The sequence below is a fragment of the Simochromis diagramma genome, unplaced genomic scaffold (genome assembly GCF_900408965.1).
Source record: "Simochromis diagramma unplaced genomic scaffold, fSimDia1.1 OVJJ01000079.1, whole genome shotgun sequence".
Taxonomy (NCBI): domain Eukaryota; kingdom Metazoa; phylum Chordata; class Actinopteri; order Cichliformes; family Cichlidae; genus Simochromis; species Simochromis diagramma.
The window spans coordinates 107,008-121,175 of NW_024387075.1; the positions used below are offsets into that span (position 1 = coordinate 107,008).

At 42.5% G+C, this 14,168-nt stretch overlaps 1 protein-coding gene and 1 long non-coding RNA gene across 3 annotated transcripts; one reads left to right on the forward strand and one right to left on the reverse strand.

Moving 5' to 3' along the window:
* Positions 1-626: 626 nt before the first annotated feature.
* On the reverse strand, positions 627-5,610 carry LOC120742308 (immunoglobulin superfamily containing leucine-rich repeat protein 2-like). 2 transcript variants are annotated; one of them, XM_040045570.1, is made up of 2 exons: positions 5,347-5,610; positions 627-3,386 (listed from the first exon to the last, which is right to left on the reverse strand). In XM_040045570.1, exon 2 carries the CDS (start codon positions 3,374-3,376, stop codon positions 1,268-1,270), a length of 2,109 nt encoding a protein of 702 aa, XP_039901504.1. In that variant the 5' UTR covers positions 3,377-3,386; positions 5,347-5,610; the 3' UTR covers positions 627-1,267. The 2 variants fall into 2 exon arrangements, with proteins under 2 accessions (XP_039901504.1, XP_039901505.1); XM_040045571.1 differs by lacking the exon at positions 5,347-5,610 and adding an exon at positions 4,739-5,326.
* LOC120742310 lies at positions 5,412-13,445 on the forward strand. Its single transcript, XR_005697841.1, has 2 exons — positions 5,412-5,518; positions 12,073-13,445. It is a non-coding gene; the product is annotated as an uncharacterized LOC120742310 (long non-coding RNA).
* Positions 13,446-14,168: the final 723 nt, after the last annotated feature.

Genomic DNA, 14,168 nt, shown 5'->3' on the forward strand with positions numbered 1-14,168 from the left:
TCGATACGAGTATCGTTGCACCCCTAGTATCTAGGTGCACATTTAAAAATTTAAAAGATTTTTTTTATTCAAAGAAGAAAATCAGGAATTCTGCAGATGTGGTCACAGTGCATACTTCCTCTATGCTTTTCAGTTTGCTTTCTTTCTCCAACTTTCTCCAACTTTTTATTACAGTTTTCGTAAATTCACTGTAACCTCGAACTTCACCAGGCAGAACAGATCTCTGCATTAAATACACTTCACCCTACAAGCGTGATATTAGAAAGTCTACACACTGCGTGGTTTGCCCACGTGTGAACAGAGCAGGTGATAGTGTGCCCGGTGATGAACATCACATCCTGCCTCCTGCACGCTCCTCACAATGTGCAGGAGGAGTGTTTTTAGTAGTAAATACACATCTGTACAGACAATCCCCTATTTTCTCTTACATGTGTGAAAATAACCAAATGAACTCTTTTTACCTTTAGTTGTTTAGTGCTAAGATCAATCAATGGTCACCATGGCGATAATCATGTTCTCACCAAGAAGAGAAACTTCTTTCCAAATTTTAAAATAATAATTTTCAAGTCATCTCTTAACAAGGTAGAAGTGTACAGACAATTCCTGCTTTGATGGAGGGGATTTTATCAGCGCATTGTTATCCTATTTGCTGCACTGGAGTGTCTGGAAAATTTCCACAAGTGATCAATAGACAGGCAACCAGTTGCCCATCCAATCACTGAATGCTGCAGCATGGATTGTTGTTTCAAGCGAGTATAGTAAAGTCATATTTCTATGAAACTGAATGGCACCAACAAATGAAGCAACATAACAATTAATAAACAAATGATAAACAATCCTGGATCCAAGATAATTAAATTCATAATTTAATTATCTTGGATTAACTGATTAACTGATGTAGTTTATTATTCATAAACTAGATCAGTAGTCATATTTTAGGGGAAATATGGTTTCCAAAGGCATCATCTACGATAATTTAAACCAGGACACTGTGTTTCAGCTCCTCCGTGGAACCTTTTGATTTAAATTATCATGGTTTGGGTTAAATTCCATGGAGACTGGTCTTGCGCAGCTAATATTTACATAATTGCTAAAAAATGGAGCATCAGAGAAAGGTGAGAATATAACTGATATGTTAATTACAATCAGTATTAATGAAACAAATACAATCATTCTGGAGGATGTCGTTTAGTTGTGTGGGATTGTAATTTTGAGGTGGTGGGGATGTTACGAAAGCAAGTTACATTATATCACAGGTAGAGACAAGTTACTGACTGGGATATTTGTAATTAGTTGTAATATTCACTGCTTCAGCTCCCAGAGGCAGCCTGTCACTGTACTCAGATCCCACCTCACAGTCGTCCAAATTTCCCCTGCACTGAGACAAAGTAAAGGAGTCGGTCACCACACTCTCTTCTGTATCAGCCTCCTTGTCCCCATCTCCGCTCTCCGTCTCGTCTTCCTCTTCATCCAGCTGGCTGCTGTCAATCTTCTTCAGAGACTCGGCGTGAGGTGCGTAGATGTTGAAGTTGGTGGTGAGGTTCCTCTCTATGTGATACTGGTCTTTGGCCTTAAGGATCAGCTTGTAGGTCTTGCTGCGGTACTTGTACACCAGGTGGAAGCACGTAGCCCCGAGCAGAGGCACAGTGGACACGGTCAGGAGGCAGATGCTGACTGAGATGATGATGAAAAGGTTTGGCACCTTCCTTCTTGTGGTGAACAGCACGTGGACCTCACAGTCCTCCCCTCTGTAGGTCAGGCAGAGGGAGTAGTTGGTGCCTGGTCGCAAACCGCTGAACTGATATGAGTTGACGCCATCCCTGATCTTCGACCATTGCACGGCAGAATGTTTTAGGTCCGCGGTGACGCACAGATACAAGCCATTTGAAGGGGCTTTTTCTGAGATGTCTGGAAGGCCGTGGTGCTCTTTGTTGTCAGAGGTGGCATCAGCTGCCTGGTTGCCCTTTTGTCTGGCCATGAGAAGAGGATTGAGTCGCACTGTTGCCTGTGTTTCTGACACTCCTAATGCAATCACACCAAAGTCAAACATATATTTAATGTCATCTAGACTCCCGTTTGAGACAGGGCTTGAAATATAGCTCGTATTAGCCGTCAAGCCACATTTGCTAGACAGATATTTTGTTAAATCCTCATTAGGTTTGGAAACGCTGTCTGCAGTTGGTGGGTGAGTGGGTATGATGCTCGTAATTTTTTTTCTCTGCACGGCATTAAAAGCAGATGCTTTGACTGTTTCCTGGTGTGTAGATGGGTTTGTTTTAGTGTAAGTGGGTACTGTGGTCATTTGCTTCGTGGGTGTTGGTGTAGACAGCGCCATCACCTCAACTAAAACTGAATCCTCCGCTCTTCCAAGCTCATTTGTGGCAGAGCAGCTGTAATTGCCCCCATCTTCCTTCCTGAGGTTTGAAACGAGAAGTGTCCCGTTATTAAAGACTTTGACTGAATCCGACTCGTAGGACACCGAGGAGTCCTCGCTGGATTCTGCAGAGCCCTCCTCAGTGAACAACAAAGCCAGCTCCTGTTTTCGGCTTTTGCTGTGAATGCTCCACAGGACTAGTGGTTTTGGGTTTCCTTTGAAATCACAAGTCAAGACCAGTTTGCTGCCCTCATAGAATTGTGCATTATCTGACTCAGTCCATACTGTGACATTGGGGCTTGTACATTTTGTCTCAGGCAGTTTCCTGATCTCCATTCCTTTAAATTTCTCTGGTGTTGCACAAGTGATGGGGCTGTGCTCAGTGAGTGATATCGTGGTTGTTGAAATCCAAACTCTGAACCATTCCAGGGAGCAGGTGCAAGCGAATGGATTATTATAAATCTGCAAATGTGACAAAGACAGCAAACCTTCAAATGTTCCTTCAGCTATGGTCACAAATCTGTTATTGTTGAGCCGAAGAGACTTCAGATCTTTCAGGTTGGAGAAGGCGTCCATTGGCAGGCTGACCATCTCATTGTGATTCATCTTCAGCATATACAGTCCTGTGAGGTTCTGTAGATCCTCCCAAGGAAAGTCTACTATTTTATTGTGGCTGATGTCTAAGTTTTGCAGATGAACCAAAGGCACAAGCGCCCCCTGTTCAATGGACACAATCTCATTGTGTGACATCCACAAGGAAATCAACCTGGTGACATTGTCAAATGTCCCCAGAAGTAGTACACTGATTTTATTAGCAGAGAGACTAATGGTCGCAACACTGGGAGGAAAACCCTCTGGGACTTTATCTAGCTCCTTGTAGGAGCAATCTGCAAAGAGACGGCTGTATTTAACCGAGCAGGTGCAGAGCTGAGGGCAGATCAGTCCTGTGGTGAAGGCTGTAGAGACCCACAAAGTGAAGAGGAGGATGTATGTAGCTGCCATTCTTCTGTTCCTGTAAAATGGAGTCACAGTCCATCTGTTAGTGAGTGCATTAAATCAGATAAAAAGTGCTGCGAAATAGTATCTGCCCCTTCCTGATTTTTAAAAAAATAAAACCATCATTTAAAAACTGGATTTTGTATTAACTCTGGTTATCTTTGTTTAACCTGAACATTTGTCTGATGATGTGAAATATGTAAGTGTGACAAATATGCAAAAAACTAAAAAACAGGCAAATACTTTTTCACAGTGCTGTAAAAGACAATATTAAAAAGAAGAAACATTGGCATATAAGCAACATGAAAATGGAGCGTGTTTATATAATCCAAGACAGATTTGTAAATCATTCAGAGAGTCTCCAAATGAGTTCAAAAAGCTGGAGAGAGTCCTGACTGCATTAACGAGCGTGCACACTGCTCTCTCTGTCAGTCTGCAGCCCGACAGAAGCTACACAAAAAATCTAATTTTCCCAACATTTACACCATTGATACAATGAGCTTACAGATCACCTTACTTTTAGCCAAACTGTGTATTTGTGCTTGAGACTTTACATGGAAAGGAAATGCACACAAAACATCATTTAAATAATTTGCTTCATAACTTGAAAGGACTGATAATCTTTAGAATTCATGTAATTAAAATAAAATGAAGCTTTTTCTGTTAAAACAGCACAGAGGTGGTTCCAGCTGGAATACTGCTCTATGACTTCAAAGTGTTCTTAATTAAAAGCCAAAAGCAGTGAAGTTTGAATGTTTAATATCCTGGCCAGCAAACAAAATTAAACCAAAAATATAAAGTCTCAAATAGTTACAGAGTGTCTCTGGCTCAGTAAATGTTACTGATGCTCTAACTGAGCCCATCTCCTGCAGATACAAGACTAATTATGGAGAAATTTCACTTAGGCATTGGAATTCCTGCAGATACAAAAGCAAAACTGTCACTTTTTTTCACAGTTTTTATAATTTTAACAGTGACAGACAGATTGACCATACCATCATCTAAAGAAACAACTTAGAAACAAAACAAAGCCACTGACATCTATCAGTCTGGAAAGTGTTACAAAGCAATTCCTAGCCCTTTGGGACTCCCCGCGAACAACTTTGAGAGCCATTATCCACAAATGGAGAAATTTTTAACAGTGGTAAAGTCCGGTCCAGCAAAATGTTAATTTCTCAGTTATTTCTCTGGCTTAGTAAATGTCACTGTTGAACGCTTAAAGTTGATCCATCTCCTGCAGGCACACGAAAAGCTGTGGAGAAATCTCACTACAGTTCCTGCAGAGACACAGACACTGTTCCATGCAGAGAACATGAAATAATATTTAGCAAGCATGAGTTATTAATCCATTTACAATACAATGCTAACCTGTTTTACACCGTGCCGTCTCACTTTTGTTCTTTCTGCGATTCACATAAAACAATATCTAACTGTACTGGAGAAAGAATGCCCCACCGCTGATATTCCTCAAGTTTCTTCTCTATTTCTCTTTAAATATTTTCACGCATTCGTGGCTTTCTCTCATGCCAGCTCTGTACTCTGACTAAACACGTTTCTATCGGAAATGGCAAACAAGGAGGAGCCTGTAGCGTCTGGAAAATCAGGAAAGAAAAGAAAACAGTGATAACGATGTAATTTTCGAAGCTTCGAAGGTATGCGCTGACAAACTACAGTGAGTCAGTGTATCCTTCAAAGCAGCAGCGGTGGAGCTGAGTGCTGGGCCGCTGGGGAAAGCCTCTGGTTTCAAACTACGCAGCAGCCTCTGTCCTTGGTTCTGAAAGATGAGCAGCGCGTCTGCGTCCACGCACCCTGTAATGTCGCTGTGAAAGAAACTGTGAAGCTCGCCACCCGCTGTTGGTCGACCAAAACACCAAAGTTTTCCTGTGCGCAGAGACTTCGACGTTGGGTCAGCATGTAAAAATAATGAGCACACCTATTCTCTGCGTTAGCGGCCCTAAACCCGGTGACGTGCTTACCTGCGTGTAATTTGTTTTGCTTGTTTCTGCAGAGAAGCCGCTGTTTGCAGTCACGGCAGCGTGAGCTTCAGGCCGGATGGAAGTTTAAAGCTGAATGTGACTTAGCTCGGCTCTCTGGCTGCCTCTACATGATGAAAACACGCGTGTCTCCTGGGATATATGTCAAACTGAGGTATCCCCCCTCCACACAGACACATACACATCTCCCCTACTCACCCTCAGCCCCGGACAGAACTGCACCAGTGTCTCCCCCCCCCCAAAAAAAAAAAAAAAAATTTAAAGGGGAATTGACCGGCTTGGTTTGAAAGACATGGCGACTGATGTGAGAGCTCTTTAAATGTGGCAGAGCTGCTTAATCATGACAGCAGCAGCCAGCGATTATCCTGCTGATCAGCCAGATTCATCAAGTCTTCATGTGTATTTCAAAGCTGGCTTACTTATCGTACTTAGTTAGTTACAGTTAGTTAGTTGTAGTTAGCATCTGTAAATGCGTATTTGTGCTTCTGATGGTTTCCCCAGAAATTGTGTGAAATAGTCGTTAAACCTTAATCTGAAGCAGGAAAGAGGTTTTGAACACACATCATCACGTTTTCTGATATCAAACAAAACCAAGTTCCTCTCATGCCCACTTAAACCTGGCTCCAAAACAAAACATTTCAATCAGACTTCAATGTTAAAATATCTGAAATATCAAAGGAAAAAGCATTAAAAGATTTTAAACCTTCGAAAATAGAATAGAATAGAATAGAATTCAACTTTATTGTCATTGCACATGCACAGGTACAGGGCAACGAAATGCAGTTTGCATCCATCCAGAAGTGCTTGGTCCAGAAAATGACCTAGACCTGAAAAACAGAGAACCAGTATATGATCATAGCGAAGAGGTCTGTGCATTTCTACCAAGTTGAAACAGGGCCGGCTTTAATCTTATCTAGTACCACTCTGAAACACAGGATGGGGAGCTGAGTGAGTGTATACAGTTCAACAAGAGAGGTCTTTCAGCTGCCTTGGGATCTGGAGCTGTGAGGGATACACTCCTGTGTTCAGTCTAGCACAGCAACAAATTCAGAAAAATTTAGATTAGGAAGCACTGCTCAGGCATCACTAACAATTCAGCAAGTAGAACCTAGACCCTTGCTTTTGGCAGGGGTATCAAACATAAGGCACATGGGCCAGAATTGGACCAGCAAAGACTCCAATCTGGCCCAGCTTCATGGCTTTGGAAAATGTGAAGGAGGACATCAGTTCTGGACGTTTGACAAAATTTTCTGTCAAACATTACAGCTTTTGCTATACTCATCGTCAGTGTTGGGACTAACGTGTTATTAAGTAACGCGTTACAGTAACTAATTATTGTGGTAACGAGCACGGTAACTAGTTATTATGCCAAAACCAGGAATGCATTACTCGTTACTGGGATTTAGATAGGCTCGTTATTCGTTACTTCGTGTGGTGGCTATCGCAGAGCTTCCACAGATTCAAAAACATTAGCAAGTGGTGGAAGCCAGCAGGTGGATGAAGGAAAAGGGAGGCAAGAGGAGAGACCCGAAGCGGCGCTGGTCCGAGAGTGTGTAACAAACCTTTTGGGTTATAGCACCACTAGTGGGGGAGTCTCCTAGGGGGTGTGTGAGTATAGCGTGGCAGCCATTACATGCTGCTCGTGTTCTGTTCTCAGGATAGACCTCACCATTGTAACGGCCTGGCACCGGCGACTACCGATCCCCGCACATGTATGTACGGACAGTGTAGAGCCGTGGAGACCTGGCTTGTATGGTCTTATGTTGCTGACAAGGAATAAAGGTCTGTTGTTTAATTTAACTGACTGGCTCCGTGTTATCCGGCTAACCTCCACACCACATGCCCGCTGGACCGGCTAGCCGCTCCTTCCTCGCCAGACTGCTGTTACAAAGTGGCGCCCGAACATTGTTCTCTGGATCTTCATCGTCATCCGGACTGACAGACGGTGGGCTCGGATGTTTTTTCCGTGTTTTTCAACGATCGACACTTCGGCTGAGGTGGCTTGTTTTTTTTTTCTCTTCGTCTGGCTGTATTGGCCGGGCCGATAGGACCCCGTGAAGGAGCCGACCCCCCCGGGATTTCAACGATATTTGCAGGCATGGAAGAGCGCCGACCCATCGCTTGACACGCTCGCCTGCGAGGGGGAGTACTCCGTGAGTAACTGTACGGTCCGTCGGACCGCCAACTCAGTGCTGTTGGACCGTTACGACATCGGCGACGCTAAAGCTAAGGCTAATGCTGCAGTGACTTTGACTCAGTGTTTATTCAGAGGGACGTGTTGTTTTGTGTAAAGCATTGAAGCATCAGAGTGTGCATGGACGCTCTCGGTCTGACTGATATATGCGCTTAGGTACTGTGTGTGAACGCTCTTTTCACTTCGCCATAACTTTTGTGGGAGCGAGTTGTTTCCACACTTTTAAAATGGCGTCCCACGCAGACACGAGGAGTGAGGAAGATGGCTGCGACCCGGATGCTGAGGCGCCTGGCCTGACAAAGTACATCATCCCTCACTCTACACCTCTTTACCTCAACCTTGAAGTGGTAAACTTGAAAGGGGAGGTTGAGAAGCCACGAGTTTGCTTACAGGCTTCGCTGGAGCTGCAGAAGAGCCTGCTGAAGTGTTTGGATCATGGAGCTACGGGAGAGCCAGGAGAGCGGCCATCTCCCCAACGAACCCCGCCGGTGCCCCGTAATGACCGCTGGTTGGACGGGTACCAGGTGGACTAACTGTTATCATACGGACAATCTTGATGTTGACTGAGGGTTGGTTTCATGCAAGATGTATGTGATGCAATTATTCTGTTCGCAAGGGATGATTACTTGTTCTGTTCCACTGAACCCTCATCACCGCAGCCCGTGAGAGGCTTTTGGTTTGGTTTTCTGTTGTACTGATTTGAGCAACGGGATGTGTTGTACTTTTGACTGTTTTTCCCTTGTCTAGGACCATCTCCAGAGGATGACTAGCCAGTAACACTGCATGTTCTGTATTGTTTGCTTCAATCACTAATTGTGTTTATTGACTGTACCAATGCCGTAAGGGTGTACCTCCACAACCTGCTTACTACCTAAAGTAGCTTTGTATAGTGAAAGGGGGTAGTGGGAGGAGGGTCACCTGGGGTCCGGCTGAGGACAGCCTCCCAATTGCCGGCAAATACTACTTTTGTTTATTGATTGTATTGACTGTACCGATGCTGTATAACAATTCCTCCGCAGCCTGCTTACTACCTAATGTAGCTATGTATAGTGAAAGGGGGTAGCGGGAGGAGGGTCACCTGGGTCCGGCTGAGGACAGCCTGCGAATTGCCGGGGGGGTGATGTAACAAACCTTTTGGGTTATAGCACCACTAGGGGGGGAGTCTCCTAGGGGGTGTGTGAGTATAGCGTGGCAGCCATTACATGCTGCTCGTGTTCTGTTCTCAGGATAGACCTCACCATTGTAACGGCCTGGCACCGGCAACTACCGATCCCCGCACATGTATGTACGGACAGTGTAGAGCCGTGGAGACCTGGCTTGTATGGTCTTATGTTGCTGACAAGGAATAAAGGTCTGTTGTTTAATTTAACTGACTGGCTCCGTGTTATCCGGCTAACCTCCACACCACATGCCCGCTGGACCGGCTAGCCGCTCCTTCCTCGCCAGACTGCTGTTACAAGTGTCAGGTGAACTGAACTTCAGGTAAGAAGATATAACCTGCAGTCCATCTGGGTCAGATATGAACCAAGTTTAGGTGGAGTTTATTTTCGTTATGCTGACTTTTTCGTACTGCGTGCTAGCTAGCATGACGGAGTTTCTATACAGCTGGGTGGGTGCTATGTTACTGATGTTGAACTTTATTTTGTTCATAAGGTTAATTATTAGAGTTGCCAACCGTCCCGTAAAAAACGGAATCGTCTTGTATTCAGAGAAAATATTGCGTGTTCATATTGAGGTGAAAAGGAACAGTTTGTCCCGGACTTCAGCTACAATGAAAAAGCCACAAAGCTGGAGTTATTCTGTGTTTACGCTGCACAGCTGCCTCTTCTTCTCTCATCCTCTCACCCTCCCTCTCCTGTTTCTACTTCAATCATGAAACTGATCAATGATCAGCTGATCGGCTTTTCTCTCTTGTTTGTTTATCGCCCACTTTGCACCAGAAAGAGGAAACCAGCGGATGTCGCGGTAAACAACAGCAGCACTTTTAAGCTTGATCAACTGTTGTTAGAATTTATTTAATATTAATTTCTAGTATCAGCTGATGTTTGCTGGAGCCACAGCTGTAAACCTGCTGGTCATGATATCGGTTTGAATATGTGGTGAGAGGGAAACATGAAGATGAAACCAGGAGATGTCCTTACTGAATCATCAGAGCTGTGATGGAGAAACAGGTTTACCTTTTAGTTAACATGACTGAGTTGAAGAGAAGTTATGAACTGTTTCTGAGAGACAAATAATACCAGGATCCTTTTCTAAGCAGCTGACAGCTGGTAACTGTGCAGGGGCGGGTCTAGCAAAGTGTTGCCAGGGGTCCATGTAGGGAATTAAAAGGGAAAGGGGGGCACAAGGAAATACTTTCTTATTCTCATTTAAAATGTCTCACTTTTAAAAAAATAATTATCTAAATCTTACAACAAACAATTGATACATATATACCATCAGAACAGTGTACATCACTGTCACAACAGTGTTTATTTTCATTCAAAGGCTTTATGATTTTTCCTATAATGGTGGTCAAAATGCCCGGGACGATTTTTTTGTCCCAGTCCAGCTCTGTATGCAGCTCATCTGCAGTCTGGTGTTACCTACATCTTCCTATTCAGAAGGCAGAATTTCCGAGTTCTGAGTACAATCGAAAGCACCACAACTGCAGTTTTTGTGTTGGATGTAAAAAGCAGGCTAGGATAGAATCAGGCGTGGGATTTCTCTCGTGGAAATGTGTACATTATTTTTTCCTTTCTTATTGGTAGGTGGCTAAGTGCACTTGTGGCAAGTAAGCAAGCTAGAAGACTGGCAATCTTGCTGGGTATCCAGTTACGGAAGCAACACATTAACAAGAGAATTCTGAGTAAAACCAAAGTTACTTTCCCTAGTAACTAGTTACTTTGAAAGTAACGAGTAACTTGAAGTAACTGAGTTACTTTTGATAGAAGTAACTAGTAATGTAATTAAGTTACTAATTTAAAGTAACTTACCCAACACTGCTCATCGTACACCAGAACTCAGTGACTTTCTGTGTCATAATTACAAGACAGTCTGAGCTATGAGCTACCAGAACTTTTTCTGTAACTGCACACGCTTATTTCTTCCAATTTAAGAAGAAAAAGTCGCACTGACAGATTATTTACTTTTTAAATTTCTTCAGCAGCATTTCTTTATCATGTAGGTTTTAAATATGTAGTTAAACTCCTTTACGCTGACAGAAAGGGGACTTCGGCTGGTTGTGCCTTGAGGCGACAGTTGTTGGGAACTGGCCCAGCTTATTATACACAGCAGTTGCAGTACAGATTACAAGGTTGACAGTTTTACTGCTGTTTATGTGCACTGCTGCTATCTTGGATTGTGAACACAGAGTTATTGGGAAAGCTCCAACTTTCCGAGTTGGAAATATGACTTAAAGGTCCATTTGAAAATTCTGACTGGGAACTCAAGAATATCAGCTTCTGACTTGAAATGGAGTGGACTGATACCAACGTTATTCAAGATAATGTTAAACATATGTGATTCATGTTATTCACCAATTTACTTTGGTACCTATGAAAGCACAGATTAAAACACAAAAACAAACAACCAGATATTTGTTTCAAAGTCATTTTTCAAAATAAAAATAAAAGGTATTTGGATGCTCCTTATTCCCCTCACAGTACATCCGTATATTTGATTTACCACTGACTTTATGCTGGATGTTGATCCTGATGCTCTCATTTACCCAGGCTTGAGACCAATATGAGGCACATATTAGCTTATGCCCCCTGAGATATAAACATCTGAAATTAGGGATCTTTTTCATGAAGGGCAAATGTCTTAACCAATTGTTACGTCCCCAAACAAGGGCTAGAAGATGAAATGAGAAGTAAGAGCCAGGAAAGACAGAAGTCAAACTGAGTGGTGTACATAAAGAGTAAGCTTTCATTATTTATTTATATTTTTATTTAAAAAGGACAGTGCATATTGATGAACATATACCAATGTAAATATGCCAGATTTATCCAGAAGGCTATTTTGCATCTGTAGTCCCTGACAGGTCAGACAAAAATGATATATAAAGAACATAGCACACCATCAGACAACAAATCCAACATGAAGAGATGGCTGTGTCACTGTATCAGCTAAAAACAAACCTAAATATCCTAAAAGAAAAAAGAAATGGTTAAACAAAAGAGAAACAAACCCAAGCTCCTCACTAGCAGCACTAAAACAACATTAGGCTCAAACAAATCACATCAGCTCTAAACTCTCAGGGCTGCTTCACACACTAACTGACCAAGTAGCTCTTAACCAGGTTATTACTGAGTGAGGCCCCGTGCACGCTGGCTTCTCAAGAGCAAGACCACACACACACACACACACACACACACACACACACGCAACACCAGTACTGTCACGGGCTGCGACGGCAGACCGTGGGGGAATGTGGGAAAGGAGGACCCAGGCGCGGAGCTCAAAGTTCAAGCAGTGCGTTTATTTACAGAGGGTGATATCAAACAACAATAAATCCCCGTGTTTTTCCCCAGACTCCCGTGTCGTGTCCTCCAAGTGCTCTCTGCTCCCGTGTCAGCACCCCCCGGTGCTCGCTGCTCTCCAAGCCTTCCACGCTCCTCCTGCGGGAAACAATAGCGGCAGGGCCACACCCCCCAGGCCTGACGGCGCCTATAAACAAGTACTCAGACACACAGCCACCCACACACACACACACACACACACACACACACACACATGTACAAGCACAGAGAAGGGGAAGCAACACTAACAATACATAATAATAACACAGGTCCACGACTGCCCAGGGGTCCTGGGTCGCCCAGTCCCAGGGCCCTGACAAGTACACAATGGAATAATTTCTTATGAAATATTCTTCTTACATAGAAGAAAAGATTGAATCATGTTGTGCTAGACTTAAAATTTCTGGTAAAAGTCTGCCACCTTATGGTTAAAAAAAAAACCTTTTGAAAAGAATGTTTTGAGTCTCTGGTTTTGCTAATTCTGGCAAAGTTACTCCAAAACTGAAAGGATTCAGTTTAAATGTACTTTTTCTAAGACCATGGCATAATGAATGCTAATTCTTTCTCATAGTTTAATAAGACATTGATCTGAACTTTGACGAGGTTTGTTTGGCTTTTTGTCACACCTAAGAGGACAAAACAATATCAATATGTATGCGATGCATTCAGGGTCTGTTAGGATGCCTTACCATTTCATTTAATATTTGTGTTATAAAGTCTGTATTTGAGATGACATGTGCTCTTGTGAACACTCAGTATGGCCTAAATCAGGGGCTTCAAACTTGTAGCCCGGTGGCCACTTGCAGTCCATGTCACCCCCTACAGCAGGTATATTGACGTGAAAAAATATAATGCAATTTGGCCCTTAAAGTTAGGGAGGATTTGTTTGTTGTTGATGTTTGTTGTTGATGTTAAAACAAGTTCTTTGAAAGGCTAAAAATTATTTAATATGAAGATAATATGAGCAAACAGTACAAACATGTTGAGGGACTGGCAGTAAGAGAGTTATTTGTAAAGAAAACAATTTTCAGCAGCAGTCGAAAACTAATTTGTACACTTATGTCTGCATTTTTATTTTGTTAAATACAAACAAAATTAAAGCAGAAGTGCTGCCACATCTGACCAGAAAGAGAGTACCAGTGTGTAAAAAGCTTCAGTTAGTAAGGAGTGATGAGAAAACAAAAAATAGGTTCACATTTGCAGTTTTGTCTTGTTATACAATATTTGAAATATAAAAAAACAATTTTTGGAAATATTGGAGGGCGTTTTCTTGTTTGTTTTGTACTATTTGAACACTAAAGTGGCCCTCTAATGAGATGACAGTGCCAGCAGTGGTGTCATGGCTACTGAACGGACTCACGCGCAGACAGTTCTTTCTAAGAGAACAAAAGGAGATTTATTCACAACAGGGATCACGTCAGTGCTATATATATGTACAGTGAGTTGGGAGGGGGGTTTCCCTGGGTCTTTTCCCAGGTTGTAGTTGTGTGTCTTATTTTGAAATAAATTTTTGTGCATTACCATACCGACCAGAGAGCATTGAGCGGCAGAGAGGAGGATGTTACTCTCAATGTTGTTGGTGCATTTCAGGAGGACACTGCTAATAAAGTTACACAATTACACAGTGAATTCGGGTTTATTATTATATTTACAAAATACCACAGTTTTTGTCTTGGTCGTATCATTTTATTTTGTTGTATTTACTCCCGACACTGTGAAAATACATTAAACTGGTCAATGGTGCAAAAAAGGTTGGGGACCGCTGATCTAAAGGATATAACTTGTAAGCTAGAGAGGAAATGGCACCTCACTAATTTAGAAGATCATTTAGCCTGGAAAGATAGTTTACTGCTTTGTTTTGTTTTTTTTAAAGCCCACTGTAAAGCTTATTATTCATCACTGATTAAAAAAACAAGAACAACCCTAACTTTTTCTCCAGCACTGTGGCCAGGCTGACAAAATGTCCGAGCTCTGTTTAGCCAGGCACTTTAACATGAACAACAATGACTTCATGAATTTCTCTAAAAATTTCTCTAAAAATAAAAATTTTACCATTAGAGAAAAAATGACTCATAAATGACTCATATAGGCTTATAACACACAAGCCA